The following is a 22,963-nucleotide window of genomic DNA, read 5'->3' on the forward strand; positions in this document are numbered from 1 at the left end:
ATCTAGGGGGTTACCCGGTTTGAACCCCCCCCCCCCCAAAAAAAAAAAAATTTTTTTTGACCGAGTCGAAAGTAAGTCGAAAATTAGTAAAACCTAGGTAAAAATCAGTAAAATTAGTCGAAAACTGAGTCAAAAATTAGTAAACCCCCCCGAAAAAAATCCTGGATCCGTCCTTGGAAGCTCAAGCCACAGTTACGCCCTCATAAAGATAACCTGGGAAAACATTCAAAGAAATAGTTTTAATTAGTAATAATTAGGAACCAATTAGTATTAATATAAGTTTTTCAGGTTAAATTTCTTGCTATTTAAATTGTCATTACGGGTACATATTTGATGGTACAATCGAAGCTAAGCAAATATCAATCTAAAACATGGATTTTTTTATAAATAAGTGTGGTTATGGTGTTGCTCGGGCATACCGTAAGAATAACGTGCAAATTAATACAGTTCCATGAATGACCAATACTTTCAACACCAAAAAAAACTTATGCAAACCAGCTTTCGAATATCCTTCTGTGAAACTGTCACTTTCATCATATTTCTTCATCCCTATCAATAGTTTCTTTTTAAGATGCGGGATGTCAAAACTAAGATTTAATTCAGTATTCGTGCTACAGTCCAAGAAATCAAAGCTTAACTGAAAATGCTACTTTTTGTGGCATTGTCCTGCACATGGATTTTGTTAACCCTCATGCTAATCCAGTCAAGAAGAAGGAAAAACTTTCCTCCAGGTAATAATTTGTTTCACTTTGCAACCTTTTTTGTCCTTTTTTTGCCCTTCAAATTTCAGAAAATTTCAACATTTTTGAACTACAAAAATTTCAAGAGGAAAAAGTAATAACCTTTTTTTCCTTCGAATTTCGGTAAATTTCGAAATTTTTGAACTATAAGATTTTCAAGAGGAAAACTTTTCCTCCTGGTAATAATTTGTTTCACTTTGCCTTTGAAATATCTTTTTTTCTTTTTTTCTTATTGATCAAATCTATAAAATTCAGAAACATACCAAGGAATTTAGTCTATGGGGGGAGGGCTATTCATGGGTACAACAATACTTACCGAATATTAGTCACGGAGATTGAATTGGTGACCCTTCCATAAGCTGCACGAGCTGCCAGAGACTATCTCAGCTGTTTACGTACCCCTTGTCCCATTCTGTCAAAAGCTTCACTCTTAACCCCACTTATTAAGTTTACTTTAAATCTTTTTTATGACATCCCCCCCCACCCCCGTTTGAGAACAATTTGTTTTTCGTTTCACCCCAGATGCATGGCCAAAACGTGAAATTTTGGCAATTGGTCATCTTTCCTCCATTGTGTAATTTGTGATGGCCTCCATCATTCCATTAACTTCACCCATAGAAAAAAGATAGGCGGAAAGAAAAAAGAATGAAGGCAACCAACCTCTATTCAACCTATCTATTGAGAAAGAATGGAGTAATCTCAATCCAGAGTTAAGCTATATAATTGAAGTGGAATCTTCATCAGGGGCGGAACCAGGATTTTTTTAGGGGGGGGCTCAAAATGGGTTGATCAAAAAAAAAATTTAGGGGGGGACGCAAAATAGGTTGATCCGATAAACTTGCGTTAGAAGTAAGTTTAATTAACGCAAACTTGAGTTAATTAAGTAAATAACACTAATTTAGACTACGCAAGGGGGGGGGGGGGTGCACCCACCCTCGTCCCCCTCTGGATCCGCCACTGATCTTCATTGAGGAAGAATGGAATAAATGACCTCGATTCTTTTTTCTATCTCTTTGATTTCTACACATTGACTGTAGTTTATCTATTTGTCGGAGAGGATGTGGGTTTTTGTCAATATTCTTAATGTATTGGATTGTAAAATTTCAAAAGAATTAAAATAATATTGTGAGAAACATACCTGAACTACACTATAGTTACCAGCAGTGGCGGCGGTAGGTCTTTTGGGGCCTTGTGCAATATGACTTTGCAGGGCTAAAATGGATATTACGACAAACCAGAGAATAGCATTTATCCCATTCATTTGATTAAATCTTATTGTTTAGGCGTTTTTATGGTCTCAAATGTGATTCCAGGACAAGTTTTCGCCATGCAGTATAAAGGTGTACATTCTATGCTGCACAGATGGCAGAGCATTGACGCTCTCTTGCATTTTTGGTTATGTCTACGCTGAGATCCAGGCCCCTGGTTGGCCGAGGCCCTGCACAGCCGCTAGGTAACACATGCCTAACGCCGCCACTTATCGCAAGTATCAATAGAAAAAAATACCAAAGCGTACGGATGGCTTGTGGTTTTCCATGGTTTCAATGTCAGAGATGTACTTTAGAAGCTGAAAATTGAAATACCAAGAAAGTGGTTTAAAAGTCCTATATCAATGCTAATTAATTTCCAATTATCGCTAACTATTACTGTGTTTTTGTACATTTACCTGGATTTGTCTTACATTTAGATAAACTGCTTTTTCAAGCTTCCATCTTTTGTATCTTTAAAAAATGACGCTTTAGATCATTTTGATCTTATATTATTTTACAAACGGAAGAATGATGACTTACTGCTAAAATTATACTTTTTAATCAGCCATCTGGTGTCAAGACCAAAAGAAAATCGTCTCCAATAGAGTACATAGACACAGAAGTAATTCTAAAAGACCACATTTTTAGTTTCTAAAGGACAACAATTTCGATATCATTCCATAGCTGGGATTCAACTGTGTCCATCTGCCAAGTTATATGTTACAGATTTGGTGGACATGGTTTCAGTAGAGTAAGAGGTACCATTTTGCTTGCCCCAATAGCAATTTCAACGTTATTTGCTTGTGTCTCTACGCCTTTTCAAAGAGATTCAGAGCTCCCTCACATGGCATTATACTATGTTCCATCTTGTGCTACTTGGGATTTGCATAATATGCTATGAAGGACAAGTTTTTTTGACATAATTTACGTGAACTAGATTTCTATTTCATGATATACATGTTTTTTTTTAGGGTAAATCCGTGTCAGAAAAACCGGTGCGTCTTTTTTTAGCTGCCAATATATTCAATTATTTTTTGTATACTTTATGTCACTATTCTAGTTTTTCTAAACCAGACTTGCCTATAACTTAATATATTCAAATATTTTTTGATAACTTGATAGGTGATTTGAATGAAAGGAATTCAAATATTTTGCCTATGAAATAGAAGCTAACTCAATTTGCGAAAAGGTATTCCATTTGAACAACTCTGATCTGATTGAATTGTCGCCCGACAATGAGATGTAATCACTGCTAAGCCTTTTGTTATTGCGAGAGGATTACCCAATTTACTTCTTAGTGTTAACTGACTGAGTTCCAAATACGAACATTTTGAAAAGCAGACGAAAAATTGGACACTATAATCAGAATTATTTGATTAACATTTAAAAAGGGGTAATGAGATATGTGGTCTGTATAATACACAAGTAACGTTTGAAAAGTATTGTCAATTTAAAATCGTATCTACCGTTCCCTGTGTTCCCCCATTTCTTAGGGACATGAGAGGGTAGGAGTTGGGGAGGGGAAGTCAATTTTTGAGGTAACACATTCTAAATGAGAAATCGTAAAATAGCCGAGACAATGAACAAGTCCCAATATGCCAAGTATTTAGTTAATATAATGCTTGGAAGAGAAATTAAGTTTTGAGGGGGGTGTAAAAATGGTACTTATTTAATATCCCGGTAAACAAACGACTAGAAATGCTTCAGGAGAAATAGACTATTGCTTCTTTCTGAACTAATCAATATTCCTTGACTAATATTTTTTTTTATTTTTACTGTATTGCTATTATTCAAACCATTTTATTGTCTATGCCACATCAAACTAGTGAATAATTATCGTGGCTTTTTAGGTGTTCAATTTTTTTTTTCTGTGTAATTAATAACATAAAAAAATTTTTAATTTTTTTTTGGTCTAATATATTTTTTTACTTATTTATAGGCATTGAGGCAGAGGGGGGAATGTATTCAGTTTAAATAAATCTAGGCAGGGGGAACGGAAGTTTTGATGGAGGTGTAAAAATGCTACTTATTTAATACCCCGGTAAACATTTGACTTGAAATGCTTCAGGAGAAATAGACTATTGCTTCTTTCTGAAACTGTCTGGGGGGGGGGTGGGGGCAAGTATTTAGTGAAAATAATGCTAAAAAGGGGGAAATTAAGTTTTGAGGGGGGTGTAAAAATGGTACTTATTTAATATCCCGGTAAACATACGACTAGAAATGCTTCAGGAGAAATAGACTATTGCTTCTTTCTGAACTAATCAATATTCCTTGACAAATATTTTATATTCTTGTCACTTTTTGGTCCCCAAATTTTTCAAAGTGGGAGTTTACAACTAAGGGGGAAACTGACTTGTCCAAAGAGTATTTATATTCTTGTCACCTTTGGTTCCCCAAATTTTTCAAAGGTGGTGTTTACAACTAAGGGGTAAACTGGCCCGACAAAAGAGTATTTATATTATTGTCACTTTTCGTTCCCCCAATTTTTCAAAGTGGGTGTTTACAACTAAGGGGAAACTGGCCCGACCAAAGAGTATTTATATTCTTGTCACTTTTCGTTCTCCCAATTTTTCAAAGCGGGTGTATACAACTAAGGGGAAACTGGCCCGACCAAAGACTATTTAGAGTCGTGTCACTTGACTGTCCCCCGATTTTTCCAACTGGTAGTTTAAAATAAGCGGGAAACTGCCACGACCAAAGAGTGTTTATTTTCATGCCAGTTTTCGATCCCCGTATTTTTCAAAGTGGGAATTTACAACACAGAGGGAAACTGGCCTGGCCATAGAGTATTTATATTCTTGTCACTTTTCGTTCCCCCAATTTTTCAAAGTGGGAGTTTACAACAAAGGGGGAAACTGGCCCGACCAAAGAGTATTTATATTCTTGTCACTTTTCGTTCCCCCAATTTTACAACGCGGTTTTTTAGAACTAAGGGGAAACTGGCCCGACCAAAGAGTTTTTATATTCTTGTCACTTCTCGTTCCCCCAATTTCTCAAAGCGGTTGTTTACAACTAAGGGGGGAAACTGGCCCGTCCAAAGAGTATTTATATTCTTGTAACGTTTCGTTCACTAAATTATCAAAAGTGTATTTTTAAAAATAAGGGGGGAAACTGGCCCGACCAAAGAGTATTTATATTCATGTAACTTTTTGTTCCCCCAATTTCTCAAAGTGGGTGTTTACAACTAAGGGGGAAACTGACCCGACCAAACAGTATTTATACTCTTGTCACTTTTTGTTCCCTCAATTTTTCAAAGCGGGTGTTTATAACTAAGGGGGAAACTGGCCCGACCAAAGAGTGTTTATATTCTTGTCACTTTTCGTTCCCCGAATTTTTCAAAGTGGGTGTTTACATCTAAGGGGGAAACTGGTCCGGCAAAGGAGTATTTATATTCTTGTCACATTTACTCCCCACAAATATTCAAAGTTGGAGTTTACAACTATGGGGAAAAATGGCCCGACCAACGAGTTTTTATATTCTTGTCACTTTTTGTTCCCCCAATTTTTCATAGAGGGTGTTTACAAATAAGGGGGGTACTGGCCCTACCAATGGGTATTTATATTATTGTAACTTTTTGTTCCCCCAATTATTAAATGCGGATGTGTTAAAATATGGGGAAACAGGCCCGACCAAAGAGTATCTATATTAATGTCACATTTCGTTACCCCAATTTTTAAAAGCGGGTGTTTACAACTAAGGGGTAAAATGGCCCGCCCAAATAGTATTTATATACTTGTCACTTTGCTTTCCCCCAATTTTTCAAAGTGGTTTTTTAAAACTAAGTGGAAACTGGCCCGACCAATTAGTATTTATTTTCTTGTCAATTTACTTACCCCCCATTTTTCAAAGGGGTTGTTTACAACTAAGGGGAAACTGGCCCGACCAAAGAGTATTTATATTCTTGCCACTTTTCGTTCCCCCAATTATTCAAGGTGGGTGTTTACAACTAAGAGGAATGGCAGAAGGATGTATTAGCGAAGTTATAGTGGAGGGCCAGTTGCTAGCAAAAAACCCATGTGGATGAGTTGAAATAAAAATTTTTTTATAAGAAATGACTGAAAATTGTTTGATTGGCAGAAGGATGTATTAGCGAAGTTATAGTGGAGGGCGAGTTGCTAGCGAAAAACCCGTGTGGATGAGTTGAAATAAAAAAAATTTTAACAATAAATGACTGAAAAGTGTTTTGGGGGAGATGGGTTTATTGCCAGAAGGATGTATTAGCGTAGTTATAGTGGAGGGCGAGTTGCTAGCAAAAACCCCGTGTGGATGAGTTGAAATAAAAAATTTTAACAAGAAATGGCTGAAAAGTGTTTCGGGGGAGATGGGTTGATTGGCAGAAGGATGCATTAGCAAAGTTAAAGTGGAGGGCGAGTTGCTAGCGAAAAATCTAAGCTAATAAGGGCTTTTGACCGTAAACTCTAGTTTTTTGTAAGAAAATTATGGAAAATACAATTTGTTGGTTCATAGGTGAAACTTAAGTCCAGGTATGGATCGAAAAATAAACTATTTTCTGTAGAATCTGAGCTAATAAGGGTTTTAGACCATAAACTCTAGTTTCCTGTAAGAAAATAATGCAAAATACAATTCTCTCGTTCAAATGTAAAACTTAGGTCCATTCTCTGGTTCAAATGTGGAAAAACCCGTGTGAATGAGTTGAAATAGAAATTTTTAAAAAAGAAATGACTGAAAAGTGTTCTGGGGGAGATGGGTTGATTGGCAGAAGGATGTATTGGCGTAGTTATACTGAAGGGCGAGCTGCTAGTGAAAAAACAGTGTGGATGAGTTTAAATAAAAAATTTGAACACAAAATGGCTGAAAAGTGTTTTTAGGGAGATGGGCTGATTGGCAGAAGGATGTATTACTGAAGTTACAGTGGAGGGCAAGATGCTAGTAAAAAATCTAAGCTAATAATGGATTTTGACCGTAAACTCTAGTTTTTTGTAAGAAAATTATGGAAAATACAATTTGTTGGTTCATAGGTGAAACTTAAGTCCAGGTATGGATCGAAAAATAAACTATTAACTACCTATGAACCAACAAATTGTATTTTCCATAATTTTCTTACAAAAAACTAGAGTTTACGGTCAAAAACCCTTATTAGCTTAGATTTTTTACTAGCAACTTGCCCTCCACTGTAACTTCGGTAATACATCCTTCTGCCAATCAACCCATCTCCCCAAAAACACTTTTCAGCCATTTCTTGTTAAAATTTTTTATTTCAACTCATCCACACGGGTTTTTCGCTAGCAACTCGGCCTCCACTATAACTACGCTAATACATCCTTCTGCCAATCAACCCATCTCCCCCAGAACACTTTTCAGTCATTTCTTGTTAAAAAATTTCTATTTCAACTCATTCCCACGGGTTTTTCCACATTTGAACCAGAGAATGGACCTAAGTTTCACATTTGAACGAGAGAATTATATTTTGCATAATTTTCTTACCGGAAACTAGAGTTTATGGTCAAAAACCCTTATTAGCTCAGATTCTACAGAAACAGTTTATTTTTCGATCCATACCTGGACTTAAGTTTCACCTATGAACCAACGAATTGTATTTTCCATAATTTTCTTACAAAAAACTAGAGTTTACGGTCAAAAACCCTTATTAGCTTAGATTTTTCGCTAGCAACATGCCCTCCACTTTAACTTCGCTAATACGTCCTTCTGCCAATCAACCTAGCTCCCCAAACCTTTTTCGGCCAATTATTGTTAAATTTTGTCATGTCAAATCATTCAATTGAGGTTTTCGACACCTACTTAGCTGCCATAATAACTACGATAATACATCCTTCTAGCAATCAAAATATATCCCAAAAAAAACTTTTCAGTTATTTCTTGTTAAAAAAAAATTATCTCGACTCATCCACCCGGGTTTTTCGCTAGCAACTCGCCCTCCACTATAACTTCGTCAATGCATCCTTCTGTCAATCAAACACTTTTCAGTCATTTCTTGTTAAAAAAAAATTTATTTAAACTCATACACATGGGTTTTTCCCTAGAAACTCGCCCTCCACTATAACTTCTCTAATACATCCTTCAGCCAATCAACCCATATCCCCAAAATCACTGTTAAATCATGTCTCTTTGAAATTTTTATTTCAACTAATCCAAACAGGTTTTTAAGTAACAACTCGCCTTCCACTATAATTTCGCTAATACATTCTTCTGCCAGTCCTCTCAGTTTCAAACACCCATTTTGAAAAATTGGTGTAACGAAAAGTTACAAGAATATAAATACTCTTTGGTCGGGCCAGTTTCCCCTTAGTTGTAATAACCCACTTTGAAAAATTGGGGGAACGAAAAGTGACAAGAATATTAATACTCTTTGGTCGGGCCAGTTTCCCCCTTAGTTGTAAACACCCACTTTGAAAAATTGGGGGAACGAAAAGTTACAAGAATATAAATACTCTTTGCTCGGGCCAGTTTGCCCTAGTTGTAAACACCCGCATTGAAAAGTTGGGGTGACGAAAAGAGACAAGAATATAAATACACTTTGGGCGGGCCAGTTTCCCCTAAGTTTTATACACTCGCTTTGAAAAATTGGAGGAACGAAAAGTGACAAGAATATAAATATTGGTTGGTCGGGCCAGTGTCCCCCTTATTTGTAAACTCCCACTTTGAAAAATTGTGGGAACAAAAAGTGACAAGAATATAAATACTCGTTGGTCGGGCCATTATCCCCCTTAGTTGTAAACACCCATTTTGAAAAATTTGAGGAATGAAAGGTTACAAGAATATATACACTCTTTGGCCAAGCCAGTTTATCCCTTTGTTGCAAATTAACACTTTGAAAAATCCGGGAAACGAAAACTGGCATGAAAATAAACACTCGTTGTTTATGGCAGTTTCCCACTTATTGTAAACACCAAATTTGAAAGATCGGGGGACCTACAATTGACACTACTAGAAATACTCTTTGGTCGGGCCAGTTTCCCCTTGGTTTTAAACACCCGCTTTGAAAATCTGCGGGAACGAACCTTGACAAGACTATAAATACTCTATGATCGGGCCATTTACCCCCTTAGGTGTAAACTCCCTCTTTGACAAATTGGGGGAACAAAAAGTGTCTAGAATATAAAAACTCGTTGGTCGGGCCAGTATCCCCCTAAGTTGTAAAAACCCATTTTGAAAAATTGGGGGAACGAAAAGTGACAAGAATATAAATACTCTTTGGTCAGGCCAGTTTCCCCCTTAGTTGTAAACTCCCACTTTGAAAAATTCGGGGAACGAAAGGTGACAAGAATATAAAATATTTCTCAAGGAATATTGATTAGTTCAGAAAGAAGCTATAGTCTATTTCTCCTGAAGCATTTCTAGTCTTATATATACCGGGATATTAAATAAGTACCAATTTTACACGCCCCTCCCGTCTTAATTTCCCCCTTTTTTAGCATTATTTTCACTAAATACTTGCCCCACCCACTCCCCAGACAGTTCAGAAAGAAGCAATAGTCTATTTCTCCAAAAGCATTTCAAGTCAAATGTTTACCGGGGTATTAAATAAGTAGCATTTTTACACCTCCCTCAAAACTTAAGGTCCCACTTCCGAGCTTTATTTTAACTGTCTAATTGCCCCCACCCCCCTCACGTCATCTTAAGTAGTAGAACTATATAGTGGACAAATATAAAATTAATAATTTTTTTAATTAATTAATAAAACTGAAAAAAAAAATTTAACAAATAAAAAGCCACGATAATTAGGCAATTTCTAGATGTGTCATAGACAATGAAATGGTTTGAATAATAGCAATACAGTAAAAATAAAAAAAAATATTTGTCAAGGAATATTGATTAGTTCAGAAAGAAGCAATAGTCTATTTCTCCTGAAGCATTTCTAGTCGTATGTTTACCGGGATATTAAATAAGTACCATTTTTACACCCCCTCAAAACTTAATTTCTCTTCCAAGCATTATATTAACTAAATACTTGCCATATTGGGACTTGTTCATTGTCTCGGGTATTTTACGATTTCTCATTTAGAATGTGTTACCTCCAAAATTGACTCCCCCTCCCCCTCTCCTACCCTCCCCTGCCCCTCAGAAATGGGGGAACGAAGGGAACGTTAGATCCTATTTTAAATTGACAATACTTTTCAAACGTTACTTGTGTATTATACAGACCACATATCTCATTACCCTTTTTAAATGTTAATCAAATAATTCTGATTATAGTGTCCAATTTTTTGTCTGCTTTTCAAAATGTTCGTATTTGGAACTCTGTCAGTTAACACTAAGAAGTAAATTGGGTAATCCTCTCGCAATAACAAAAAGCTTAGCAGTGATTACATCTCATTGTCGGGCGACAATTCAATCAGATCAGAGTTGTGCAAATGGAATACCTTTTCGCAAATTGAGTTAGCTTCTATTTCATAGGCAAAATATTTGAATTCCTTTTATTCAAATCACCTATCAAGTTATCAAAAAATATTTGAATATATTAAGTTATAGGCAATTCTGGTTTAGAAAAACTAGAATAGTGACATAAAGTATACAAAAAATAATTGAATATATTGGCAGCTAAAAAAGACGCACCGGTTTTTCTGACACGGATTTACCCTAAAAAAAAACATCTATATCATGAAATAGAAATCTAGTCCACGTAAATTATGTCAAAAAAACTTGTCCTTCATACCATATTATGCAAATCCCAAGTAGCACAAGATGGAACATAGTATAATGCCCTGTGAGGGAGCTCTGAATCTCTTTGAAAAGGCGTAGAGACGCAAGCAAATAACGTTGAAATTGCTATTGGGGCAAGCAAAATGGTACCTCTTACTCTACTGGTTTCTTAGATTGAAAATACATCGAAAATTGGTTGAAAATCGCTGAACCATCACCCAGGGCCTTATCCAGTTATTTTTGGGGAGGTTGCACAAAAGGATTTTTTCCGGGGGGTGTATAAAAAAACTTTAAGAAACGCATCAAAAATTTTTTTATATTCAATTTGTTGTGTTTTTACGAGTCGAACAAACATTTCAAGGGCATTAAAACCCCCTATCCCTCCCCTGGATATGGCCTTGCAGGTACTAATTCAAAAATTAATCTCAGGAGCATATAGATATCCAGGGAGGACGTCCAAATAATATTTTATTATTTGTATCTTATTGTATATTCCATCTTTTGTACCATATCAAAATGTGCCTTCGATAATTTCCATATTAGATTATTTGACCTTTTTGGAATGATAGAGGCCATTTCAAATTCCGTTTTGAATATTTTAAGGCCGATTGACAAAATTGTATTTTTTTTGGCCAGCCAAATGAAAAGCAGATCGTCCCAAAAGGGGCACAAGAGCACACAGATACAGAAACGGTTCCAGTTGATCATTTTTAAATTTTCAAACAATGCCTCGTAAGGAGTGATGTGGCTCAATTGTAACCGAAACTTTAAAAATAGAATTTTGATATCAATCGGTAGGCTATATCGAAGGGATCGGCTTATTGTGCTTGTCCCAAATATATAAAATCTATTCAGCTAGGTTTTACCCATCAAAGGTTACGAGCCTTAGAAAAATTGCCTGATTTTCGAAAAAGGAGGGAAACACACGATATGAGTGAAAGAATCTTAATGAAAATCACACCGTCATATTCAGCGTATCAGAGAGCCTTGCTGTAGAGGTTTCAAGCTCTTATCTGCAAAAATGCAGAATTTTGTATTTTTTACCAGAAGAAAGATCACGGATGCGTGTTTATTATTATTTTTTTTATCCCAGGGGTAATTGTATCGAAATAATGGTCCTAGAACATCGAGACAAGGCTCATTCGAACGGAAATTAAAAGTTCTAGTGCTCTTTTCAAGTGGTCAAAAAGATTGGAGGGCAATTAGCCCCCCTCCCATGCCCCTGTTTCCCACAATTGTCAGATCAAAATTTTAAGATAGGCATTTATTTTATCATAGTTGAAAGGTCCAAAAACTATGCCTTTTAAGATAAAATGACCCAACACAGCCCCTGGGGATAGGTCTTTAAGCTATAAAATTTGCCCATTGGTTACGTATAGTATTTGCTATTGAGAAGTATAGAGACATTTGGAGGGGGGATTTTGTGCTTGGGGTAAGTTCTTATGGGGAGAATTTTCCATGAGGAGGTAAATTTCTGGGGTGAATTTTCCAGGAGTAATTTTACACTGGAGGGATTTGACAGAATTCCTGTACGAAATTCTTTTTATATGTCTTACTTTCTCTTTTCCAATTCAATTTTGCATGTTTAAATGTTCTTGGGAAACTGTCAGGGGGAAAGTTTCAGAGGGCTTAGATTTCCGGGAAAGAATTTCTATGGAATGGGATTTTTCTGGAATAATCAAAAAAAAATAGAAATCAAATGTGTTTTTTTTTTCAAATTAAAGTATTCTAAGGAGAATTTTTCAGGCTGAATCGTCCGCAAGAACGATTCAGCTCAATTTTAATAACAAATTTAATCGAAGTTTTGGGAGCAGTTTTTCGTTGTAGGTGGGAAACATGACTTTAATATAAGTTTCGCCTAAAGCCCCTTAATAAGCTCTAAGAAATGAAGCTAGAAAGCCCCCGACGCTCATTAACAAAGATTTATAGTTTTTCAGGAGGAGCTGGGGATCATCCTTTTGAGCCTGGCATCTTTCCAGTTTCCAATTGAATGAGCCCTTTTCGAAATTTCTACGATAACTTCTTCGATACGCAGTGCCTTGGTCAAAAGGATCTCAAAGCAAAAGTTCAAAGCAAAAAGGCTTTGACTGCGTGAAACAATCTTATACTGCTTGTTTAATTTTAGGGAAACAGTCATGGTCACCCCAAGGATCGTCTTGGAATGGCCCTTACTCTCTTTCCCATATAATAAGTTCCTGTGTAAAAGATTGTGCAAGTTTGATGATCGCTTTTCTGATATGTAGGACTGCTACTTTACATGGACTAAGCCTCGGGTTTCATATATCCTGGGGGAGGATATATGACAGGAAATAGATGTAATTTCTTGGGAGGTAGCCAAAGCAGAAGCAAGGTATGAAGAAGGAATGTTCACCAGTCGGTCAGCCTTAAGCGGTTAACGCTGCGATGAGTTTGTAGTAGTCGCAGCCAGAATTCGCACATCACAATAAGAAATGCGGTACTTATTGATCTGGCAGCTGAAAGGCAAGCTTAAGAGCAAATACGCTGGCCTTTTTTATGAAGACCTCTTACTTATTGACATATCTATAACGTCACAACACACTAGTTTTCAGCGAGGATGGAATTGTCCGGAAGGAATTTTACGGGCAGGGATTTTTTGCGTGGGAGGAAATTTCCACGGTGGAGTTTCCCATGAGGGGAGGAAATTTTTCATTGAGGGTAAGCCAGAATAATCGGTATTATTTGAAAAACGATCAGAAATTAAATTTAAAAAAAACAAGTTTTTTCAACTGAAAATAAGGAGCAACATTAATCCTCAAAACGAATAAAAATTATTCCGTACATAAATATACTGTATTTTGCTCTTTACGCTAAAGCTTGACTGTTTGACCCATTTTTTAAAGAACGAATCCTGAAACATAAGGGCCTTTTAATTCGAATAGGAAGCTTTTTCAAAAGTACTAAAAACCATAGCGGGAAGAGCAAGGTATAGAGGAGGTGGGCAACCCCTTCATATATAGGATAGTTCCTGTTTCTTTGAGTTTTAATGTTGCTCCTTACTTTCCGCTGGAAAAACTTGTTTTTTTCTTATAAACTTAATCATGGTACAAACTAGTATACTAAGAAGTCTGTTTTCGATGCATTTGCTAAGCCTTGGCTTTTTTAGTCTCAGAAAAGGGGGGTCAAGGTTCGTTTGTAGCCAAAGTTAATTGCAGCTTATGTGCTGCAGCTCATGATTGCCAGTAGAAGCTCATTGACGTAAGAAATCAGAGACAACGCTCCAGTATTGCCTGCAAAAAGGAGCCATATTCCTGCATTGTATTGACTATTGTTCCTTTTTTATAGAGCTATTTCACATTGGGGGGGGGGGAGGTTGGTGGAAACATTGGACCGGACCCACTTGATAGGAATGAAATAGTTTTAATGCCTTTTTAAGAGTCAAAAGTGATTAGAGGGCAACCAGCCCCCTTCTCGTGCCCTTAATGCTACTCTGCCCCCACAACCCTTAAGACAGTCGATCAAAATTTTGACACAGAGATTTTTTTCAAAATATTCGGTAGGACCCATAAATATGCATCCAGAAATGACATTTGGCGCCTATAGACCCTGGGGACGTGGGCCATAAATAATATAAAATACCAATTGTTTAACTGTAGCTTTTTATATTTGAAAAGTGAGGGGGGGGGGCTTGTTTGTTGTTGGCTGTGCAATTGGCTTGAAACTCTTAGGGTCGCTCTTTTTATCAAAAGAATCAAATTTTGTTCCGGGGAAGGGGTACAAAATTGAGCCAAAAATTGTTATGCCCCTGATCAGTTTGAAACTTGAAGTCTCAAATCCTTGAGCCAAAGAGGAACATAGTGTACAAAAAAATACCGGGACATAACCCCTCGCCCCCCCCCCCCACAAAAAAAACAACAAAACAAAACAAACAACTTGGCTCCAAAAAAGGATAGAGTTTTTGTTGTTTCCTGATCAGCTCGAAATTTATATATTTCCTTGGGTGAAACTTAAGGAAACCCCAAGACAGAAGGAAAAATAGATAAAACCCAAAACTCATCAAAGGGCCAGGAAGGAGACAGAAAATTCTTTCTCCAGCTACCTCTCATAAAAGGGTGGTCATAGAAACTTAGGAGGGGATTCAAGTGGAAATTTAATGTTCTAATAGCCTACCCTTTTTAACGGCAGAATGTGGTTTGAGGGCAACCAATGTCTCTCCCGTGCCGTTTTCTGCCACCAGGTTCCCTCCTCTAGTAATTCCAATGGCATTATATCCAAATTTCGAGACACTCATTTTATTCATGAACATTGAAATGTCTAGTAAGTATGCCTCAGGGGTAAACATGACCCCCACAGCCCCAGGGAAATGACATAAAAGTAAGTAAATTAATCATTGTTCATAGATAGGTTTTACTAGAAAAGGGATCGTCCACAAGACCAAAATTCCCAGAGTTTCACATGGGCAAAATCTGGGGAACGAAACAGGTGCCTGAATGTTTCAGGCAGTGTTGGGGGGGGGCAAGTGGATCCTTAGTTTTCACTTGGCAAGAGGGAGGGGGAGGTAGCTCAAAAGACTGTGTATATTCAGACCATCAAAATGGCATATGGGCAACATCTCGGCCACAGCTAGGTGGACGAAGTTAAAACTTTTAGGCAATTTTGGAGAAAAGAGGAGAAAGGATAGGGTAAGAGGACTTAATATCATATGTTGAATGAGGAGGAAGGGGCTAGCCATTTCTATTTGTTCTTCATCAAATTTTTTGAACAATAAGCTCCAATGGGAATTACAATCAAATTGTAAAGTAAAACAAAAGACACTGTGTCGTGACAGGTTAGCGTAATAACCTATACACAATACTTAGGGAGCAGCTTGGGGTATGAAGTTGAAACTGTCAGGGAGTATTAAGGGGGAAGGATCGAAGTAGACCTCAAATTTTAACTCAGAGAAGGAGGCAACTTGATCAAGACACTATGTGTAGCCAGACCAACGATATAGCACATCTTCAATATATCGGGAATGGCTTGGGGCATGAAGTAGAGACTATCATGTACTGCTAGGAAATGAAAATATAGGGGTAGTTTTGGACAAAAGGATTTCCAATTTTGTCTTAGAGGAAGGGAAAGGGGTTTAGATTGAAATCTAAATTCTGTTTTTTAGAGTTTCAGTTACTACTGAGCCGTATCTCTCCTTACTTACTGTTGATTACCACGAACGGTTTGATAAACTTTTCAAACTATAAGCTACTATAGGGCTTAAAATATATTCACAGTTAGGTAGCAAGATAAATCAGAAGATAATATGTGTTGCCTGATTTGCCTAAACTTAGGAACGACTTTGGAAATCAAGTTGAAACTTTTAAGAGGTGTTGCGGGGTCAAGTGGACATCAAACTTTGAGTTTGGGGGAGAGGAGAGATAAATCTAAAGTAATATCCATATCCAGGCTGTCAAAATAGCATATCTGCAGTTTCCTGGAAATAATCCTGGCGATCCAGTTCACAATTTCAGATAGTGTTTGTGTGTGTGTGGGGGGGGGGCAGGGGGCTCTGTATTTTGTTTTAGAGGAGGGATGGCTAAAATTGTTGTCTCCAATCCATCTACACGTTGTTGCAGTAAAAGTACCAATGGTTGGGTGTCCTGGAAATGTCTTTTCTCCGATCCAGCTAAACTTTTTTTTACTATAATCCTCTATAGCACCCATAATTTATTCACTTTTAAGTAGCAAAGTAAATCACCTGTGTTACCACGTGATGAAAACAGCGTATCTGGCAACAGCTTAACTTGTTATCAAAATAATGTATCTGTATTATATCAAGAACAGCTTGGGAATTGAGTTGAAATAATCAGTGGGCTTTCTTATAACGGAGGTGGGCAAGGGGATTTGGTTTGGGAGATGGGCAGAATTTAGTAAGAAAATCTTCGCATCAAGGTTATCCAAATGACATATCTGTGTCATCTTGGGAACGAAAGTATGCATTGAGCTGATTTATACAGGTTGTCAAAATAATGTATCTTTAATATCCCAGGAACTACTGAGGGAAGGGAGGGCAGAATTAAAACTTTCAGACTGTATTTTGGGAAGGTAAGAGGACTCAAAACATTTTGTTTCGGGAAAGAAATGAGGGTGTAGAAACATTTTTATTTCTCCCATTGACTCGTCCAAGAAAGAGCCGACAATTTTTCTTGAAAGCATGAAACATATACCCATGAGCTATTGGGATCAAGAGAGCCCTTATGCACAGAAAAAACGTGAAGAAAAACACAAACTGCTACTCCTGAGGCCCTAAAAGTTTTTTTTTCCCGATCGACTGAGATGAGTAATAATTTTTATTCAGATAGAGTACTTGACTTCCTATGTTTTTTATTATTCCAGACTAAAATACTAAAAGACTTGGAATAAAAAAAAACGGGACGTTTTTTCGTCTCCCCAATCATCATTATAAAGACGCTCACCCCAGGTGGACCCCTATGCAAAAACAAGTTTGAAACAAATTTTGACTTCATCTGTTTGCTACGCCCAAAAATGGGCCAAAAATTTGGCTCATCTGTGATAGGTTTTTAATAAATTGGCATGTAGACTTGTAGACAGTAGCGGCATCAATTCACAGAAAAGTAAACAGTGGCGCAAAAGTGTATCTTGAAAATCTAGGGGGTGGTTCTGATTTGTTGCTTTTAGATTTTTCAATGAAAATACAAAAAAAGGGTTTCTCTATAACAATACCAAAAAGTGTGTTTTTAAAATTTATGGGGTGGGACAAAGGCCCTCCCCCCAATTGAACGCACTGGAAAATATATTAGAAAGGGTAAAACTTGTTGTAAGGCGGCAGTTTCCACTGTCTTAATTAAAGGTTTCACCTAGTCTAATATATTCATTTCATTTTAACTATCACTTAATATCACATTAATATCCATTTAGTAAGACTTGTACTAGTGCAGTGGATTGATCTCTTATTGTCAATATGGGGCCCGGGTTCGATCCCAGCTACCACAAGCCCGTTGGGGTAGGAGACCCGTTGCTTAAATAAACTCTCAAAAAACATTTATGGATGTCCTATACCCCACAAATGGCCTAGGAGGAAAAACTTATTTTATGTTATTATATTTGCATTATCTACTTAATATTAATCCTTATTGCAGAAGAGAATTGCCCCTCGTGTGGCCTCTCCAAGTGTACTATGATCTGTAACGTAAATTTTAACCACAATGCACAACTACTATTACTGCTAACAACAACTCGCTGCCGCATTGAGCTACTTAGGGCCGAGCCGGCTCCTCCTCTAACAGGAGTGTGGGAAAGAAAGCCAAAAAATATTCCACAGACTACTAGCACCTATAAAATCTAATCAGTGGTTACTTTCAATAAATAATTGAATACGGATTACTTAAATCCCAATAATCATCAACTGCTCGTGACCGTTGGCAACCAGTTTCTACCTTTTGACTGGTGAAGAATTGCAAAACTTATTTTGCTGGTGTTGTCAAGCGGCGTTCACAAGCAAGTCCACCAAGACTTCCATGCCCAGACATGTATGTCTGGCCATCCACTTGCTTAAGCATAGAAATTCAGCCAGACCTACTTGTGAAGGACACTCTTAAGCACTGATGATAAATGTAGTGCAAAAGAGGCTTCCTGATTGGTAGGATTTTTAACCAGAGTTCTAGACTTCAAAACTGGATGCTTTGCTGCAATTTTTTGCAGCCAAGCACCGAGTTTTATATGTGAACAGAAATTGCCATGATATAGATGCCTGGTCAGAAACATGTCTGGGCATAAGAGTCTAACTAGACGTGCATCTAAACGCCGCTTTAAAATCAATAGTTGTTTGAGCCTTGTAAACGGCAACTCTGCTTTGCCCTCTTGGGCTTATATTGAAGTATTTAAGTGTTACAATTCAAAGCGCAAGACTATAAGGACCAAAAAAAAAAAAAAAAAATTAAGAGATGGACACAACATAGGCATCTTGAATTGACCTTCCTGGAAGGAGTCATGTAATTTCACTCGCCGAAAAGCACAGACCAGCTGTTTTTCACATCATACTTACAACTTCTTCATAATCATTATTTTAGTTTTTTTGTAAGTAGTAACTGACACTTTTTTTTTCAGGGCCACCTCCATTACCCATTATCGGGACTATACCTTACATGTCAAGAAACTTAGTCCAAACATTTGAAAGGCTTGGCAAGAAATACGGGGATATAATATCGCTTCAAATAGGAGTATTTGACGCCATCGTGCTAAATGATTATAAAATTATTCGCGACGCGTACAAAGACGACGTTATGAACGGTCGCCCTAAATTCCATTTTTGTGACGCTCTTTGTGAGGGAAATAACGGAATCCTTTTTGCTGAAGGACCTGAGTATGAAGAGATCCGTCGTTTTACCTTCAAACAATTAAGACACTTAGGACTTGGCAAGTCAACTCTAGAAGATACAATAGTTTCAGAGATCAAAATTATTGAAGATGATTTTAAAAAGTTCATTGGGGTACCTACGGATATAAGAAGCAAGTTTAGTGTACCGGTTGTGAATGCACTGTGGACAATCACAACAGGAGAACGTTTTTCTAACACAGATAATCGAGTGCATGAAGTATTGGACGAAGTGTTTATGTGTATGCAGACCGGTGGAGTGGCATCTGTTCGTCATTTATTCCCATATTTACGCCATTTGCCACCGTTGAAACGTCAAGCAGAGCTTAGGTACTTAGCTGCAAAGCATATGAAGGACTTATTCAACGAAACCATCAACAGACACTTAGAATATGAGTCAGAAGATTTTGTGGGTTTATTTTTGAAGCAGATAAAAGAAAGTGGAGAAGGCTCACCTTTCCATGGAAAACAAGGACTATTGCAACTGAAAATTGTCCTGATGGACCTCTTTTTAACAGGTGCTGACACAACCTCCACATTCTTAGGCTGGTTCTTCCTTTTAATGGCAGCTCACCCGGATATTCAGAAAAAAATACAGGATGAGGTTGATGCACACGTAGGTCAAGAGCGAAAACCAGGCTTAACTGACAAACATAACCTAAAATATGTGGAAGCTTGTATTCAAGAAGCTCTTAGATTTATATCCATGGCCCCAGTGATAACCCACAAAGTTACCGACGATAAAGTATTCCAGGGGTATGACTTTAACCCTTTCAGTCACCATGTTCTCACATGAGAACATCACAGCTTCGCTTGGTCTTCTTGGACCCTGTAGGTGGCAGCGATACTCGAGTATGCGCTCCATAATAATAAGTAATGCGAAAAGACACTGGCGAAGTTTCAAACCGATGATGCTAAATTCTGATTTTTAGCAGTATTTTGAAGTTGTTGCACATCCGTACTCGAAAGAATGGATCTACCAGGTATGTTTTCATGCATTTTTTTTACCAGATTTACCATGAAAATACGCGAAAAAAGGGGTTCATTTGTCCTTTTCAGTTAGTTACCCCATCTATAAAAGTTTACCTCGCTAGTGCGTTGGATAGATGCCGCAGATTTTTTCGAAGTAGCGTGTTCTTGGGTAAGGACAGTGTGACTTTATACTAAATTTTCTATTTAAATAGCAGAATATTTGTTACAGTCAGTGTAAAATACTTTTGTTTTTATTATTTGAAAACATCTGTGATAACTTTTTCCTGTAATGTCGCTTTTCTGTAAAAGCGACTCACTATCTTCTTTTCCAGGTCCATCCAATGATCGACCACGTCGAGTTCGTCACGCTGACATACTGAATGTCTTGGACGCGATCGACTCAGACCTTTCAGAGTTATCGGACCTACCAAACTCAGATGACGAAGGTGAAGATTGGGCGTCAGTAAATCTATCGCAGCCACACGATACGGATGAAGATTCATTATCGGAAGTTGAGGATGATGAGCCGCTCCTCCCCCCGCCTCCGAAAAATCGAAAACGCAGACTCGTATGGAAGAATGCGATCTTCTCGAAAGTTATCAACAATGCCGACCCGGCGCCGCCGCCACTTGGTCCCGAGGAGCCTATAGACTACTTCAAAGAATATTTTGATAGTGAATTTTATGAGTTAGCCGCCGAGATGACCAATCTTTATTCTGTACAGAAAACCGGCTCAAGTTTGGGTACAACAGCCTCTGAAATAAGAAGGTTCATAGGTATTCATATAGCGATGAGTGCTTTTAAATTCCCAAGGTATCGCATGTACTGGGGTAGTCGGACTCGGATACCTCTAATAGCAGACGCCATGAACTTCAATAGGTTTTCGCGTCTCCGAAATTTGTTTCATCTGGTAGATATCCTCTCTAAAGACCCGGAGAACACCGATCGCGTATGGAAGGTTCGTCCGGTTATAGACCGGGTCCTGAAAAAGACAGAAAGCATCGTACCTTCTGAGTATGTATCAGTCGACGAGCAAATGGTGCCGTACACCGGTGCATTGGACATAAAACAGTATATCAGGGGGAAGCCAACACCGTGGGGCATAAAAATCTTTATGCTTTGTAACAGTAACGGCATCATACTCACTTTTGATGTTTACCAGGGTAAGAAAACTATCCTGACGGAAGAGCAGAAGCAGTTCGGACTGGGACCTGGAATGGTACTAGCTCTTGCTGGTCGCGTCCAGCTTCGCCCGCATACGAAAATATTCTTTGACAACTTTTTTACGAGTATTCCGCTCCTTGAAGAGCTTGAACGGAAAAGTATGTATGGCACCGGCACGATCAGAGCGAATAGAGTTCTTGGCGCAAAGTTGGAATCTGATACGTCTCTGAAAAAGAAAGGAAGGGGGCGTTCCACGAGCTAGTGAGTGGAGAAGTATGTCTGATCAAGTGGATGGACTGTAGATCGGTGATAGTCGCTTCTAACATGATTGGAAGCGGCAACGTAAAAAACGTGATGAAGTGGTGTAAGAAAACGAAGACAGAGGTACAAGTGACGCAGCCGGAAGCTATTGCGGCTTATAACCTGAGTATGGGTAGGGTTGATAAGCTTGACCAGATGGTATCCTACTATAGGATCCTCATTCGATCAAAAAAATGGACTTTGAGACTCGTATTCCATTTGATCGATCTTGCTGTAGTCAACAGTTGGCTTGAATATGTCGAGATTTGCAAGGCACAGAATATGAGACAAAAGAACATTGTCGATTCGTTCACCTTCCGACTCGACATAGCAGAGACTCTCATTATGTCTGAAGACACTCCTAGAAGAAGAGGCCGACCCAGATCTCTTCCTTCAAGCGAAGAGGAGGAGAGTGATGAAGAAGACTCGGTTGCCGAAAATCGTAGGAAACGAAAACTCAAATTTCGTAGGCCCTGCTCCGCCGTGAAGAAAGATTCCTATGCTCATTGGCCAGAAAAATTTGCCACCCAAAACAGGTGTAAAAATGCCCCCTGTATCATGAAGACTAGGTTCATGTGTACCAAGTGCAACGTCCCACTTTGCCTGGAAGAATCGCGAAACTGTTTCGCACAGTTTCACAAACCTAAAGAAACGTAAAAGGATCATTGTCAATTCAGTTTCTCGTTTTTTGTACTATATTTGAAGTCTCAGTTTTTCATTGGTTTTATACTGTATTTGAATAAATTTGGTCACACTGTCCTTGCTCAAGTACATGGTGGAAAAGAAAGAAGACGTTCAGAAAAAAATCTGAAAAAATTCCTGGTAAGTACTTATCCATCACATGGTTGACTTTCGCTACTCTCATAATTTTGACCTTCCAGGCTAAAATTCGTGACTGAAAGGGTTAAAAAAGGTACTTTATTATTTGCTAACATAGCTAAAGCTATGCGAGATCCATTAGTTTGGGAGAAACCGAATGAATTCTACCCTGAGCACTTCTTGAATGGAAGGAAAGTACCAGATGCATTTATGCCCTTTGGAACAGGGAAGAGAGTATGCATTGGGGAAAGTTTGGCAAGAATGGAGCTTTTCCTTTTCATTACACACTTACTTCAGGTCTTTACATTTTCTTTGAAGGATGGTGAAACGCCCTGTTTTGAACCCATTAATCCAAATGTCTTAGTCCTAGCTCCAAAGCCGTACGAAATAGTTCTAAAAACGCGCTATTAGAAACAAAATGATGTTACATATGTTTTGTGAATCTTTTGTATGTTTAAAAAAAATATGAGTTTTCAGTTTTTATTTCCTCCGAGTTCGTGAAATAAATTTTACTCTTTATTAATCATGGTGCAGTATAAGATAGAGGCAGGGTGGCCGCAGGAAATTAAAATAATTTTAGAGGAAGTAAGATATTCACATTTTTGGAATGAAGGTCAGGGATCGAATTCGGACACAGTGGTTGATAAGGTAAAAGAAAGGTTACACGAACAAGGAATACAGCAGTGACAGGCTCGGAAGGAGGCCTCGGGATATCTCAGGCTGTATAGTACGGTGAAAGACACGTGAGGGGAAGAAGTTTATTCTAAGTT

At 37.9% G+C, this 22,963-nt stretch overlaps 1 protein-coding gene across 1 annotated transcript; it reads left to right on the forward strand.

The window, feature by feature from the left end:
* Positions 1-622: 622 nt before the first annotated feature.
* On the forward strand, positions 623-22,705 carry LOC148954696 (cytochrome P450 2L1-like). The gene is made up of 3 exons (XM_089086699.1): positions 623-731; positions 18,671-19,702; positions 22,279-22,705. Exons 1-3 carry the CDS (start codon positions 644-646, stop codon positions 22,602-22,604), a joined length of 1,446 nt encoding a protein of 481 aa, XP_088942825.1. The 5' UTR covers positions 623-643; the 3' UTR covers positions 22,605-22,705.
* Positions 22,706-22,963: the final 258 nt, after the last annotated feature.

This window comes from Artemia sp. Qi Xiang Cuo, chromosome 3, assembly GCF_049724085.1.
Source record: "Artemia sp. Qi Xiang Cuo chromosome 3, ASM4972408v1, whole genome shotgun sequence".
NCBI lineage: Eukaryota > Metazoa > Arthropoda > Branchiopoda > Anostraca > Artemiidae > Artemia > Artemia sp. Qi Xiang Cuo.

Coding starts and splice junctions, on each gene's coding strand:
- LOC148954696 (XM_089086699.1), top strand. CDS start 644: ATGCTACTTTTTGTGGCATTGTCCTGCACATGGATTTTGTTAACCCTC. Junction 732..18,670: donor AAGGAAAAACTTTCCTCCAG/GTAATAATTTGT, acceptor TTTTTTTTTCAG/GGCCACCTCCATTACCCATT. Junction 19,703..22,278: donor AGTATTCCAGGGGTATGACT/TTAACCCTTTCA, acceptor TGACTGAAAGGG/TTAAAAAAGGTACTTTATTA.